Source organism: Amphibalanus amphitrite, unplaced genomic scaffold (genome assembly GCF_019059575.1).
Source record: "Amphibalanus amphitrite isolate SeventyFive unplaced genomic scaffold, NRLGWU_Aamphi_draft 000027F_arrow, whole genome shotgun sequence".
Taxonomy (NCBI): Eukaryota; Metazoa; Arthropoda; class Thecostraca; order Balanomorpha; family Balanidae; genus Amphibalanus; species Amphibalanus amphitrite.
The window spans coordinates 890,245-905,601 of record NW_024881523.1 but is presented as its reverse complement, the minus strand read 5'-3'; the positions used below and the strand labels follow the sequence as shown (position 1 = coordinate 905,601).

General features: G+C 50.7%; 1 protein-coding gene across 3 annotated transcripts in view; it reads left to right on the top strand.

The window, feature by feature from the left end:
• LOC122364319 overlaps window positions 1–14,985 on the top strand; it is a 33,334-nt gene extending 18,349 nt beyond the window's left edge. For 2 of the 3 annotated variants that reach the window (XM_043334597.1, XM_043334577.1), the window contains exons 2-3: window positions 8,778–8,878; window positions 10,172–14,985. In XM_043334597.1, coding sequence (XP_043190532.1) covers window positions 8,798–8,878; window positions 10,172–12,874 — 2,784 coding nt within the window. In that variant the 5' untranslated portion in view covers window positions 8,778–8,797 and the 3' untranslated portion in view covers window positions 12,875–14,985. Of the gene's footprint in view, window positions 1–6,532; window positions 6,943–8,777; window positions 8,879–10,171 lie in introns of those variants that run through there. The other variant, XM_043334587.1, reaches the window with a different exon arrangement.
• Window positions 14,986–15,357: the final 372 nt, after the last annotated feature.

Genomic DNA, 15,357 nt, shown 5'->3' with positions numbered 1-15,357 from the left:
AGCGGTCGGCCGGCCGGCCGGGCAGGGTGTCGGCCGTGCTCCTCTGTCGGCGGCTGGCCTCCAGTCGGGCCCGGCCGGCCGGCCGCCGCCGCTGTCGCTTTGTTCGCCGGCCTTGAAAGTGGCTGGGCTCGGGGCCGGCCGGCCGGCTGGTCCGCTCCCGAGACGTGCCTGCCGTCGCGTCGGCCGGGCGGTTGCCGTGCGTTGCCCAACGCTGTCAGCCTCTCTAATCGTGCTGCGCGGCGCCGGCCGCCGGACAGGGCCGCGCCGCGCGCTGCAACACCGGCCAGGTGGCCGCACGGCCGCGGCCCGGTACCCACACTCTGTCGACGCGCCGGCCCGGCCCAGATCACAGGTCGTTGGCGGACTATTTACCAATAGCCGGCTTGACCTTGGAGCGGGCGGTCGGCCGGTGGTGCTCCGTTGCGCGACACGCCTGTCGACCCCGATCGGACCCGTACCTCTGCGACAGCCGCATTGCGTCACCAGCTGGCACTGGTTTGAATCGATCACGTTATTTCCCAATGTTGGATTCGAGGTAGACTGGCAGCTAATCTAGAGGGAGCACGGTAGGTCATCCTATTAACTTAAGATCGTTTGGAGTCCGGCATGAGCCCATTACATGGGCCCGGATGCACCACCGCCAGACTTGGGCAGTGAGTTGTCGACTGAATTATTGTCATTAGTGTTATTTCTTTAATCGAGTTTATCGAAGCTCGAAATTACGTTCGTCGATTTCAAAGGGTGAGCGATCATCTCCTTTGCTTTCGTTTTTTATTTACATCTGTGAAACAGTACGAACAACCACGAACGATGTGGATACGGCCGTATTTGCGGTTGTGTAGACTCGTCCACTGAGCTGTGACCGCGCGCCCTTGTCCTTTGGTTTGTGGTGGGCTGGCCGCCGCGGTCGGCCGCCCACACAGTTCACTGAGTGGTTCGCTGAGGCCACAGCCGTTATTGGACCGCCGCACAGTGTGGCCAAACACCAGTTTAGCGCGAATTAAATCCCAGCGCTGCTCGGATCCGTTGGAAATGGTTCCCTGGTTTCAAAATTGACACTTAAACCTATGTGAGACCTTTTACGATACATTATAAATGCTTGCTGACATATAATGGCATAGTTCCGCCTCTAAAAGTAAGGAGAACTAGCTTACGACGGGTGTTGGGCTTACCAGACCAGGGCTGTGAAGTCGATGGAGTTACTCCGACTCCGACTACGGCTTTCAAAAGTCAATTTCAACTCTGACTCCGGGCAAAACTGTCGACTTATACGATCGACTCGGACTCTGACTCCGCAGCCATGGCAAGTCCACGCAGTCGATGGATTTTCGGTGACTCAGACTACGAGTCTTGGTCCGGATTCCAAAATCGATTCCGATTCCGACTCTGACTGCAGGGTCAGAACTGTTGACTCCGAACGACTCCGACTCTGATTACGAAATTCTGGAATTTAACCGCAAATAAGATGCATAAAATTGTGGGTTCCAGCAATGATGGGCATGTTAGGAGGAGGAATCGTTTATGAAATTCCCATAATTTCTCTGGTAAATTCTTATGATTGCCCAAAGTTTGCTTGAAAAAAAAATCAACATCTAATTATGCTTCTGTGCGAATGTTCCTAGTGAAGCACATGAATCGATAGATGGTTGCTGAAATACACGCACCGATAGGACTGAACCTCAGCAATGGGAGTAAAAACAAAGACTTACACCATAAGCCGTAACAAAAAAAATAACAAATAAGCCATCTTTCCTTATTTGTCAAATTTACCGACCCCCTGATAATGAATGGGAATTTCTTCTTGAAATGGAACAGTTTCTTTCCGCCTTAACCGCACTAAACATGCTTGCATTCATTGCAGGTGACTTCAATTTTGATTTATTCTCAATTAATAATAATTCTGCAAATGAATCATTTTTTACATTGATGTGCAGTTTTGGATTTTTGCCAACCATCTCTAAAGCTACCCGCATTACCCCAACCTCAAGTACTCTTATTGATAATATCTTCACAAATGACTTGTCTAAAATAGTAGTACCAGGGGTAATTGTAACAGACCTTTCAGACCACCTTGTAATCTTTACAACTGCAAATGTTGAAAATAAAATATTAGAAAAGAAGGATAAGGAAAGAACAGTATTTGATTACAATAAAATTGAACACCTGAAGGGCCACCTAATAGAGAGTCTTGATGATCTCACCACTCAAACAGATCCTGAACTGGCCTGCATACAGATTATACAAGCATACAAGGATGGCATTGCTATGTGTTCAAAAACCATAACATGCTCAAGAAAAAATAATTTCATAAAACCATGGATGACCCCAGCTATACTCTGTTCCATCAATCACAAAAACAAAATGTTTGTGAACAAACTAAAAAATCCTAATTCATACAATATAGCACAATACAACAAATATCGAAACTGTCTAAATAGGGCAATTACAAACTCAAAGAAGGCCTACTATGAAGCAGAATTTCAAAAAAACAACAGGAACCCCAAAAAGACATGGGAAACATTAAATGAACTTCTAAAACAAAAAAGCAAATGTGATATTTTGCCAGGTGAAACACTAAATAACACTGAGAATAGCGGTCAAGAAATGATGTCAATGGCTGAAAGTTTCAACAAATTTTTCACAGAAATAGGGGAAAAGTTGAAACAAAATATTCCTTGTAACAACACAAATCCCTTAGAAAATGTTCGAGAGACAGAAGGAGAAATGACTAACTTTTCTAGTGTCACTGATGATAAAGTGGAACAAATAATTAATCAGCTTAAAGATGTTGGTGCTGGAATTGATGGAATCAATTCAAAAATATTGAAACATTCTTACAAACCCATCCTTTCAAAGCTTACTTATTTCTTCAACCTATGCCTCTCAACAGGAACCTTCCCAGATCCCTTAAAAATAGCATCTGTGAAGCCAATATTCAAAAGTGGAGATCATAATAGCTTATCTAACTACAGACCAATAAGCATTTTGCCAATAATTTCAAAAATATTAGAGAGGGTTATCCACTACCAACTGACAGACTTTGCAACAAGCAGACACATTCTCTCAGACAATCAATTTGGATTCAGGAAAAATAACTCTACCTACATGCCAGTCATGCTTATTCAAGACTACATAACTGAAGCACTGGAAACTAATAACATTATAGCAGGTGTCTTTCTTGACCTTTCAAAAGCATTTGACACTGTAGAACACCAAATACTACTAGAAAAGTTAAACAAAATGGGTTTTCGAGGAAATATTCTAAAAACAATCAAATCATACTTAACAAACAGATTTCAAGTGGTACAGATAGAAGGGGTCAAGTCAACTGAACGAGAAATAAAAATAGGAGTGCCGCAGGGGTCAATTCTTGGACCACTCCTCTTCATTCTATACTTAAATGACATTGCAAATCTTCCAATTGAAGGGCAAATTATGTTGTATGCAGATGATACTGCAATATTTTTCAAACATAAAAACAGAGAAACACTTCAAGAAATAACAAATGCAGCCCTGTCAAAAATATCTGAATGGCTAGAAGCAAATTACCTCACAGTGAACCCATCAAAAACATTTCTCCAAGTATATTCAAAACGGAGAACTGCTGAAAAGCTAAACATTTACATTAGAAACACAGCAGTAGTTGAAATGAAAACAGTGAAATATTTAGGAATCCTTATTGACTCTGACCTCAAATTCACATCTCATATCAGTAGCATATGTAAAATTATCAGCAGAAACATTGGAATGATTGCAAGAGCTAGACGCTTTATCCCAAAACAGCAGCTCATTCAATTATATTATTCTTTGATTTTTCCTTACATCAACTACTGCTGTTTCATTTGGGGTTCCAACTATGAAAACCACCTTCAAAGGCTGGTAATTCTGCAAAAAAGGTCCATGAGACTAATTGAAGGTATTTTCCCACCACAAAGTGCTACCCCAATATTTAAAAAATATAGTATTCTTAAAATTAAAGACGTAGCCAAACTTCAAATAATGCTTATCATGCATAAGTACATAATGCAGGAATTACCAGTCTCTGTAAGACGATTACTTCATCTTTCAACTGACCCTATCCATCAGACAAGAAATATCCATCATTTTCAACCTGTTTTTTCAACAAAAAATTACAGGCTCTACTCATTTCCTTGCATCGGACCCAAACTCTGGAATGACTTAATAGCTAAAGATCTTCTATTAGAAGAAGTACCTCAATCAAAAAACACTTTCAAAAAATATGTAAAGAATATCTTACTTAGTGAGTACTAAGCAAAAGTACTTATCAAAAGTTTAAGTGAAGTATTAGCAAAAGTATTAGTTAAGTAATCCTGGGTACTAAGTATCCTCGTAAATATACCTATAAATGAATATGAAAATATGTTAAATCTTACAATAAGAAAAACAACAAGAACATGATAATAAATAGCAATAAATAGCGTAATACACACGCTTACCTAGTACTTTTCATACAAGTGCTTAGCATCTCGACAAGTGGCCCAATAATAAATGGACATGTTGGTGCATTTATTATTGGGCTAGGCTGACAATGATGTGTTGATAATGTAACCTACCTTTGTGATTATCAACACAGGAGATACGTCCCCACTCAAATGGAACGCCGGACTTGAAGGGGTCCATCAGCAACAAGCCCTGCTTAGCTGGTGGGCCCTAGAAAGTCTGGCTGTTGACCTGCGCTCGAATTGACCAGAAATGTTTCCCCACTGGATTGCCATTTGCTGATTTTTCTTCTAGGAGTGAAAGGCTGAATGCACTCTACTAACCAATTATGTATGCATGTATGAATGACTTCTTTCTTAGATGTAGTAGAACAGTCATCCGCTGCTTTCAGCAATGACTACTTGTACTTTGGCTCTCTTTATTTATTAACCGGTTCCCGCACTTCTTTTGCTTACTTTGTTTTGTTTTTTTTCAATTTTCCTAGCTGGGAGTGCCGCGACTTATCCTTTTTTATTTTTATCTGGTGTTAACGTAAGGTGCTGTGAGTCGCTGGGCTGTGGGTGGGGGCACTCCTGGTCACCTAATAATGGGTGGCGGAGTAGTAAAAAAAAAAAAAAAAAAGCACCTTCATGTCATTAAGCCTCGCCCATATTGGTGTTTTGCTAGCCGCGAACGTAGGTCGGGTCAGGTCAGGTCAGGCCAACCAGTCCCGCCGGGTATTCATAATTAATAGGTGTCAACCGCCAGTGACAGCTTCGTTGCATGTAACGAAGGCACCAAAACTTCTTCCTAAATGTTCAAATGGTTACTAAATTCGAAAGCTCCAAAAACTAGCCTGGAAGCATGTAAAACTAAAAAATGTGAACCGAGGTCATCAAAGGTCATTGAACTGACCTGACCTTCAAGTGATCTTGACACCGACCATAATGCGTGGGACCAACATCATAATATCATATGTTTAGACGCTTGAAACCACGAAAAGACTGCAAACGCGCGGCTAATGCAAGCAAATATACGCCCAATCGCGCTTCCGGCCAAACATGGTCTCGAGAAATAGGTCACAGGTCAAAGGTCATTGGGGTCAGGGTCGTAAAATTTAATGGGTAGGTGTAAAATTGATAAACTCGAGGGTACTGAAAGTTTCGTCGCGATCGGACGCTTTTTACATGAGCTTTTTGCGAAAAATCGAGAGGGGTTCTTTCGACCCCCACCCTCATCCCCTATATGGGCGAGGGTTGAAAATTTTCAAGATTTATTCATTGGCGACCGAATTCTGCAATATAACAAGTCAGAAATACAGCGGTTGAGCCATCCGCGTAACGTTACGGAGCCGCCGCCGCGCCCACCCTGTAGCCGGACCTCCCCGGGCGGGCCAACCCGATACGTTCAAAGCTGAGCCAAAGGCCGGGGGGCAGGTTGGGGCAGGGTTTCTTGAATGGATCATGTCCAGAAAAGTGTGGCGAATCTTCTCATGGTAGATTTGGCGTGGAGTTTTTTGGCCATTTTCTTATATCTCTACGTTTTTAAGATGGACAGTGTTTTCAGGGGATGTTTGAAAAGGTCATTTTCAAATGAGCATAACTCATCGGTTAGTCCAAGGATACATATAGCATTCGGGTATACTATCAAATATAGGCTCAGTAGTCATATACCACTCCAATTATTTCCAAACCTTTCCGACAATTACGCCAAAATATGTTGTAAACATGACGCGGGTTTTCGACGATTTCAGCACAGCCGGGACCGGCATTGCGTATGTCCACTTAAGCTAGCTTTTTGGACACCGAAAGAAAGAAATTGAACCAGAGTATTGTGATATTGACATACTTTGGACAATTTCCTATCGACTGATAGTTATAAAAAGTCAAAATTCCAAAATTCGTTTTTTGATTAAATTCGCGCTAATCTGGCGTTAGGCCACACTGTGCGCCGCAGCCAGTGAAAGTGAGTGAGCGCCAGTGTCGTACACATGCACACCGCCCGGCCAGCCGGCCGGCCCGGTCAGAAGGGCCGCAGTCAGCTGACGGCGAGCGGGCAGGCCGCGCCGCGCCGGCCAGTGCTCGGCTACAGTGGTGTGTGTGTGCACACTGGCGAGCGGCGTGGACCGCCCGTCCCACTGTGAGCCGTCTGCCGTGAACGGGCTGGCCCGCTCTGTGCCAATGTGGTAACGGGCCGCGATGGGTCTGGCCCGGCCGCCGATCGGTGGTACGATACGGAATCGGTGAACCTACCCGCTCGGTTGCTCCTTTGTCGCTGTCTGTGGCAATCACCAGCTGGACTTGTGGCCTCGCGGCGCGGCGCCTGCCGACTCTTGGCCAATAGCATGACGCCATTACGAAACCGGCTGTTTTGAAAAAAGAGATGATGGTGCTGTGAAGTTGACGGTGACCGCTCACGGTTGAGAGTGCGGGCTCTCCAGTGGATGGTCCGGGACTTCGACAGGGTCTGCACAGGTCCGATTTACTCCGCACGGTGCATATGGTAAGATATCTGTCGGCAATCGGCTATTGCACCGTGAACCTGCACGGACAATCTGCTCCAAATGTCCTCATTTCATTTATCTGCACCAAGGCATCCTCTATTCAGTCAACAGTGACCGATACACTGCGTTCTTGGCATTCAATCTTCCATCGGACTTCAGTGTTTTGGGCTGGTTTTGTTTGAAGAGAAAGGTGCTTCAACTACGTTTCTGGTCGATGTTTTACCTGATCTTTTTCATTGCTTGAGTTCTCGCTGCCTGCGAAGTTCATGTTGTTGCATAACATGACTGACATCACCGCAGAGTCAGCTGCGTGCAGTTCTATGGTGGTGGCATCTTTGACTTTTCGCTCAACGTAGGGATGGCGACTGTCTATGCGTTCCCTGGTAGGCTTAGTATTTCCTGATCAATCAATCGTAATCATGACAATTCACGGAACAAGTCTCTAGACATGAAGCGGGATGATGCACGCACACACTCCACTCTATCTTCTTGGATGTTCTTTCTTGCGCATTTTGTGTGTAGAGTTTTGATTGTGGTTATTGATCATACGTTTCCTCGTCTGATTTCTTTTTTCGCGTTTCATCTCTCCAATTCAAGTCATCAGCGAGGGTCTTAGGCTCCCAAAACTGCGCTTCGCTTCAGTCACAATGCCAAGGTCACTGTCTAGTGTCTAGACAGTTCAATCAATGCATCCTTAGGCGGCAAAAACCAACATCTAAATGCAAAATATGTTCAACGTGTGCGCTTTCATCCTATAAACTGATTCTGTGCATATTAGTGTCTTTTCCACCATTCTGTGAGGCCCAATGATGGTCACAGTAGCCGCTAGAGATGTCAATCGGATACCAACTTTTTGGTATACCGATACCAAACCGATACCAACTTGGTATTTGGTATTTCAATCGTAATGTGTTTGGTATTTTGTTGGTATCATAAGCCTTGACTAATGTATAAGAGGCTAAGAAATCGGTAAAAAGTTGGTATTTCCCTCAGTTTCCCAAGTTGGTTTGGTTTCGGTATTTTCTCATGGTTTTGATAGGTATTTGGTTTGGTATCGGTATTCCGATTTTCCGTAATTGACATCACTAGTAGCCGCACTATGGGAGGAGGGAGGCCGGTATGGTCGACAGATGTGATTGGACGCACCCCGCCGGCGCGGCCGGGGCGAGGGCGAGGGAGCGGGGACATTGGATCGGGGCGGGCGGCTCGCCGAGGGGTGCCCTTTCGGCGGCGCCGGCGTCTCCTGTGGCGGGGATCGATCGGCTGACTCACCCGGCGGCGTTGGTGCCGTCCCCTCCTGTCTGTTGTGAGCGGGGAAACGGCGGGGACCGGCCGCCGGAGGGGGCCCGGCGCCCGACCACCTGCAAAAAGGGCATGGGACAGGGATTTCCAGTGGACGTCCCTTCCGGACAGCGGGCCGAGCTGGCGCCGGTGGTCAAAGGACCCGGTGATCGAACGGTAACCGCTTCTGGTCTCAAAGCTACCGAACTTGGCGGCGAAAAACAAGTGGGATGGCCACGTGGTCTGGGGGGACCGCTGAACAAAGAGCCAGATAAACTGCAAGGTAGACTGCAAGGATAACTGGATGCGTGTGTGTGCAAGTGACGAGTGCAAGTCCATAAACGCTATCACAGCACCGCATTCTTATCACAAAGATAACATTCCTTCTGTCTGAAATGAGGCCGCTTGGGCGGTTGCGTGGGCTGCCGGAGTGAGCGAAGTCGGCTGCTTCTCAGTTTCCGTATACCGGCGATAGCCCGGAGTGTATCTGTCCCGTTTAGCCGTCACCTCTGGAGTTGTGCAGCGATGTGACGGGCTCTCTCTTTCGTTTCAGATAATCTGGATCTGATCAAAATGGCGACCCCTACGTCATCCGGGAAACTGAGCAGCGGCAGCAGCGGCACCGCCGAGCCGCCCGCCACCAGTCTGACACAGGTAAGCGAGCTCAGGCACTGACCTGCGACAACTCGGCGCCACACTCTGCTCTTTTGTATGGTCAGACTCGCCTCGCCGGGTCTGGAACACCGTGACCGTCCCTGCGGGCTCGGGAGAATTAAATGGAGTCAAGGTCACCCAACATTGTTGGTCGTTGCCGTATGAAAGATGCAAGGACGGTATGAAGTGACAAACGTTTAAAGTGGGGCGCTCTAACGGTCATTTTTTGTCGCTGTCTAAAATTGTTGAACTATTGGTCAATACGACGGTGTTTTATTCATGGTGGCTTCTTGTCAACTCTGCATGCCACTGTTGGCGGCGAATTGAAATATTTAACAACTTCAAGCATTTTGTTATAAAGATACTAATGAAGTGCATTTATTTTGACTTTATTTGTGTATTTTCAATGGTCATAAAGTTATTCCCTAGCCAAAAATGGAACGAAGGGTTTTCGAAGCTACTAGAGCATTTGTTTCCATAAATGATGCAAGCTTTGCGTAGGCACGGCGGCGATCAATGGACTTCTATGAGGAACTTCCGGATTCCTAACGAAATTGAGTGGAATGTTAAGCGTGTTCACACATGCTATGCCAATAACTGTGCAACGACACCGCCGATTGCTTAGCGGTCTAAACCAGCAGTTGTCCCTGTCTAATCTACCACAGACAAGCCGTGGTTACCAACCCAAATGATGGCGTACAGCGTACTTGGTGCGTGTCGCGTGAGAGGAGATTGCACAGCTGACCAATCAGTTTGCTAGGGCAACGATTGGTGAAGGGAGGAAGCGATCATCGAATGGCACTTTGGCTGTCTCCCTGTTTCGGCTGCTGGAAAATGACCGATTTTGGGTAGCAGTGAACTAAACCCAATCACAAAAAATGCGTGTGAACACGCTGGAAAGAGTTAATGCATTTTATATGACAATACTTCATAAACAGTAAACACCATAACGAGCCCGTAGAAGCCCGTCGCTCACGGTGATCAAATACGTTTCTGGCCGCCGTCCACCGGTGACCTAATTTCGACCTTTGTCCTTGATTTCGGCATCAGACCTCAACAGCCTAGCATGACTCATTGAGCCATCGACTGGTCTATTGGTGGCGGGTGTCGTATAATCTAGAGTTTTGTGACCGGTCATTTATATCAAATCAGCCTGATGTTTGTAATCAGTTACGTGTTGTCTCTGTTGATGATCCGCGCGGTGCATTCATACGCTTATTTATTGAGGTTATGTGGCCGGCGATGAAATGGTTTGACCGTGTCTGACGGTAAATCTTTGGTTGTCTGCTTCAGGACGGAGACTGGCTGCAGTGTCTCGTTTGCCGCGACGTCTTCAAAGACCCGTGGCTGCTGCGCTGTCTGCACACATTCTGCCAGTCATGTTTTGACGTTCGGGTGGAACAGGAGGGCAAGAACGAATGCCCCGTGTGCCAGGAGCGTGACGTGTTCGGTCACCTGAAGCTGCGTCCCGACTACGCGGCGCGCTACGCGCTGGAGCACGGCGCGGCCGAGCGGCGTGCCGTGCCGTGCTCGGGCGGACCGGCCGGCTCCGAGTGCGGCCGGCCGGCCGTGTCCCACTGCCCCACCTGCGCCAAATACATGTGCACCGGCTGCCACACGGTCCACCTGGAGCTGAGTCGCGCCCACCGGGTCCAGTCGCTGGGAGAGGCCCGCGCCGACGGTAAGCGCGCTGTGTGCTGGCTGCATCTGTCCCAGCCGCTGCAGTACTACTGTGCCACCTGTGACGTGCCCACTTGCCAGCTGTGCGCCGACCAGCATCCCGCCGACCACCGGCGCACCATGCTGGAAGACATCGTCTCCGACGAGATCGGCGTCTTCTGTGCCACCATCGACGCGCAGAAACGCAAAGTCATCGACATGAAAAAGATCCTGGCCCGTCAGATTCGCCGGCACAACGAGGCGTACGAACGGTGCCGCAGACTGGTGGACGAAGGCCATGAAGTTCTCGTGGACGTGCTGCCGTCTGGCAAGGACCAGGTTCTTCTCAAACTGGACGAGATTCACCGAGTGATGAAGGCGCGCCTGGAGAAGTTCGGCGAGAAGATGCTGCTGTTGGCCGGCGATGTGACGCACATCATCAGCGTCATGGAAAGACAGCTGCAGTTCGGCCTGAACGCCGAGGTGCTGGCGCTCAAGAAGCCCGCTGAGAGCAAGCTGGGTGTGATGAACCGCAAGATCGACGACCACTTCTCGGCGGAGCAGGCCGTGGCGCAGTCGCTGCTGCGTAACGGCGGCGAGATCGGACGTGAGATGATGCGCAGCCTGTACCGACCCCAGGTGGCCACGGACAGTCGCCGCGCCTCTCCCGTGCAGACGACCGACCTGCGCGCGCTCAATGGGTTCGGCTCCAGTCCGTCCGGCTCGTCTCACGGCTCCAGCCCGGAGCTGTCTCTGGAGCAAAGCCTCAGCCGCGGCTCCAGTTACGACCACGAGCTGCTGTCAGACGGACGCCAGAGCAGCGGCGATCTCGGTCTGGGCTTCGCTCTTCCATCGGAACTGTCGGCTATGCTCAACGGTAACTCTTCGAGCGATCTCTTCTCGCACCCGCCCTCTTCGCTCAGCCTGACTGGCATCAGCAACGGCGGGGGCTCCAACGGTCACGGCAAGCTCAACACCGTCGTGGGTGGCCTGAATGGTCTCTCGTCTCTGTCCAACGGCCTTGAACATCAGCTGCGCCTTGACGACCGCAGTAGCGTTGGAAGTTCCTCGCGGCCTGCCACCGGCTTCAGCGGCCTGGACCTCGGCTCTCACCACAGCCTGGGCGACTTCAACAGCCTGGCTGACTTCGGCCCGAGCCGCCTGTCGAACGGCCTCGGCCAGTCGACCTCCGCCAGCAGCGGCGGCAGCGGCGGTGGCTCCGGCTTCTGCAACGGCAACGCCGGCGGCGGGCTCGGCCAGAGCATCCTGAACGGTGCCTCCGGGATGGAGCGCTCGTTCAGCGGCAGCTACGACAGTGGCTTCTCGGGTCGCTTCTCGCCCTACTCGGTCAACCAGTACGGCCGCTGGTCGAACGGGAACGATGCGGGCGAGTCGCTGCGCCCGCCGTCTGCCACGGGCAGCCAGCTGAGCCGCGGCCCGCCGCCGGCGGCCCCGGCGCCCACACCGCCGTACCCGCCGCGCGGCCAGATCCGCCGCCAGAAGATGATCTACAACGTCAAACTGGGCGAGTTCGGCGTGATGGAGGGACAGTTCACCGAGCCTTCCGGAGTGGCCGTCAACGCGCGCAATGAGATCATCGTGGCCGACACCAACAACCACCGGATCCAGGTGTTTGACAAGGAGGGCCGCTTCCAGTTCAGCTTCGGCGAATGCGGCAAGCGCGAGGGCCAGCTGCTCTACCCGAACCGTGTGTTCGTCAACAAACAAAGCGGGGACATCGTGGTGACGGAGCGCTCGCCGACGCACCAGATCCAGATCTACAACCAGTACGGCGCGTTCGTCCGCAAGTTCGGAGCCGACATCCTGCAGCACCCTCGCGGTGTGACGGTCGACAACAAGAACCGCATCGTTGTCGTCGAATGCAAAGTGATGCGTGTGCTCGTGTTCGACTACTTCGGCGACGTGCTGAAGCGGTTCGGCTGCAGCCGCCACCTCGAGTTCCCCAACGGCGTGGCCGTCAACGACAAGGAAGAGATCTTCATCAGCGACAACCGAGCCCACTGTGTCAAGGTCTTCAGCTACGAAGGCCAGTTCCTACGTAAAATCGGCGGCGAGGGCGTCACTAACTACCCCATCGGAGTTGGCATCAACCTTCTTGGCCAAGTGGTCATCGCCGACAACCACAACAACTTCAACCTGACTGTGTTCACTCAGGAGGGCCAGCTCATCAGCGCCCTCGAGTCCAAGGTGAAGCACGCCCAGTGCTTCGACATGGCGCTCATGGAGGGCGGCTCCGTGGTGCTGGCCAGCAAGGACTACCGCCTGTACGTGTACCGCTACGCGCCGTCCCAGGTGCAGTACGCCTACCCGTTCTAAGGCGCCGGCTGGCCACTGCGGCCGACCGAGGGGCGTGGTGAGCCGGTGGCGGCCACCCTGTACAGAGTGTGCACTAGTTAAGCGGCGGCTGCCACCTCAACATGCCCACCAGACTTGCGCTTGTTTCGCCCGCCGGCCATCGCCCTAGTCAGGCTATGAAGCGTTCGCTGGGGCGTCCCCACCCACGTGACACTGTTGCTCGTAGCAGCTTTAAGGTGTTGTTGAGCGGTGGCCCCGTTTTGTTTTTGTTTACGTTGATGCGATGATCTAACTTTGTTATCTATTTAAGTTTCCTTATTTATTCTGTTGATATTAAAGCTGGGTTGAGTTTTGCATTTTAACCATTTTAACCTGTCTTCTTTTAGCCCGTTTTACCGCGCCGTCTTTCCCCGCTGTGGCGTGCCGTCAGGGCGCCGGCCTTCCTGCTGTGGGCAGCTGGCCGGGGCGCGGCGCGCGGCCGTCTCGGCCCTGCTTCCGGTCCTGTCCAACTGACGAACTGTTCTCCCGGTAGTGGCGTCTCCCTTACCCCCGTCCCGTCCCGCTTCTCACCCGCCAGGCTGTGTATGGGCGCTGTTTGTACCTCATCGCGCGCGCACGTGCGGTGCCACCCTGGGCTGGTCAGATGTGTGGAGATTTTATAAAGTTTTGTACTTTGCTAACGTTCGGGAATCGCGCTGCGGCCGGGCTGCGGAACTGGCCGAGCGTCCACCGCCGGCCGAGCCAGTGCCTCTCACTAGAACCGTTAAAACGTCGTGAAACAGTATTTTTACAATGTTTTCTTTTATACAAGTTGAGCAGCTGGCACCGCCGTCGTGTGACCTTTTCGGTAGCATGTGCGCTCCTCTCACGCACCCATCCAGCCATTATTTCGCGTGTGCACGCACACGCCACACACAGACATACACACACGGACACCTCACGCACAAAGACACACGCATACTGACACAATGTCGTTCCATATGACTCCCGGTCTAGATATACCCCCACTGATATCGGCACTGTACGCCTCTGTCGGCGACGGGCCGCGCCCTGCCTGGTGGCAACTTTTCTTCCGAATGGGACCAGTGTTTCAATGCGGACGGGGGTAAAACAGGCCATGAACCTTGGTTCCAGGCTTCCCTCGTCCGGTGGCGCGTGCCGCCCAAACCAGAGAGCGAGAGCTGGGACTGAGGCCGCGCCGGGGCTGGCGCTGTTGTCCGGCCCCTCCCGAGGCGGCCGTGTGCCATGTGCGCGCCGGGGGACGCCAGGTCCACTGTCTGCCTGTTCGCTTCGCTTTGGCCGACTGTCGATCGGACGGTCGCCATTGAGCCGACGCGTGTACCATTGTTGTTGAGTATATTTTACTACCTAGTTGGTGTGTGCCTGTTAGTTGGTTAGTGTGCATGCGCCACCGAGCGGTGGCGGCCGCGGTCGGCCGGCGAGCCGCCGCCCTGTATAGAGGCGCCCGACCGGGCGTCGGGCGCGCCCGTCGCCACTGGACGCCACTCGGCCGCCGCGCACTCGTTGGTAATAATGTATTTTGGACTGTGCTTGTACCGTGGGCTCAACTGTACTCTTGTTGTGACTTCCCTTCGCTCTGTGGGCCGGGTTGGCGGGCGCCGTGCCCGATTGCGCCATTGTTGTCTCATTTTGGAGCTGTTTTGCGTGTTACCGTTACCATGTTTGGTGTTCAGCTGTTGCGCCTGACGCCACCCGAACTCAGAATCAATAGACGCCCACATTCCAGCACGGATTTCACAGTTCAAATCTCTCGCTTCTGTTACTTGTTGCGCGCGCGTGTCGCCCGCGCCCGGCCGCCCGTACTTACCAATATGTATATGTAAGGTTTGATATATACTCATGGCTCTCTTGTTGGCCGCTGCTGCCGCGCTGTGCGGCGTTTTAACTGGATGCTTTGTTATAGCGGCGAGAGGGGCCGGGCGATGTAGGGCCCAAGGGCAGCGCGCTCGGGGCACCCCCGCTGCCCTCAGTCTCTTCCCATGTTGCGCGTTTTTATCATTAGTTGATTTTTATTTTCTTATGTGTAAGTAGTACATTTTACGTCTTTCATTTGGTAATTTGTTAAGCAGTGGTTGTACTACAATGGTATTCAATAAACTGTTTGCTTATAATATTCTTTGAACGGGTCATGCCCGTTGAACACGAGAAGGGCGCGAGCGAACTCAGCAGCTGGGGCAAACGGAGCATTGCTCAGTCACGGGCTGGGAACAGCCAGCAGCTACGCACAAGGTCGAGTGCCCCTTCCTATCACGAACTCCAAGCAGTAATAAATTCAAGCACTACTTTGCCGTGAAATTTCAACCAAGATTAGTGAGTTGCTAACTGGCAGTTCCATGGAAGGAATTTACAGCGTAGAGACGTTATCATATGGTTTGCAATATTTGGTGCCGCATTCGGGAGCCGGCGCTTCATAAGTTAATCGCGAGGTCAAAGGGAACACGTTCGTGTCTGTAAACATTTATTTTCTCGCATATTGGGCATTG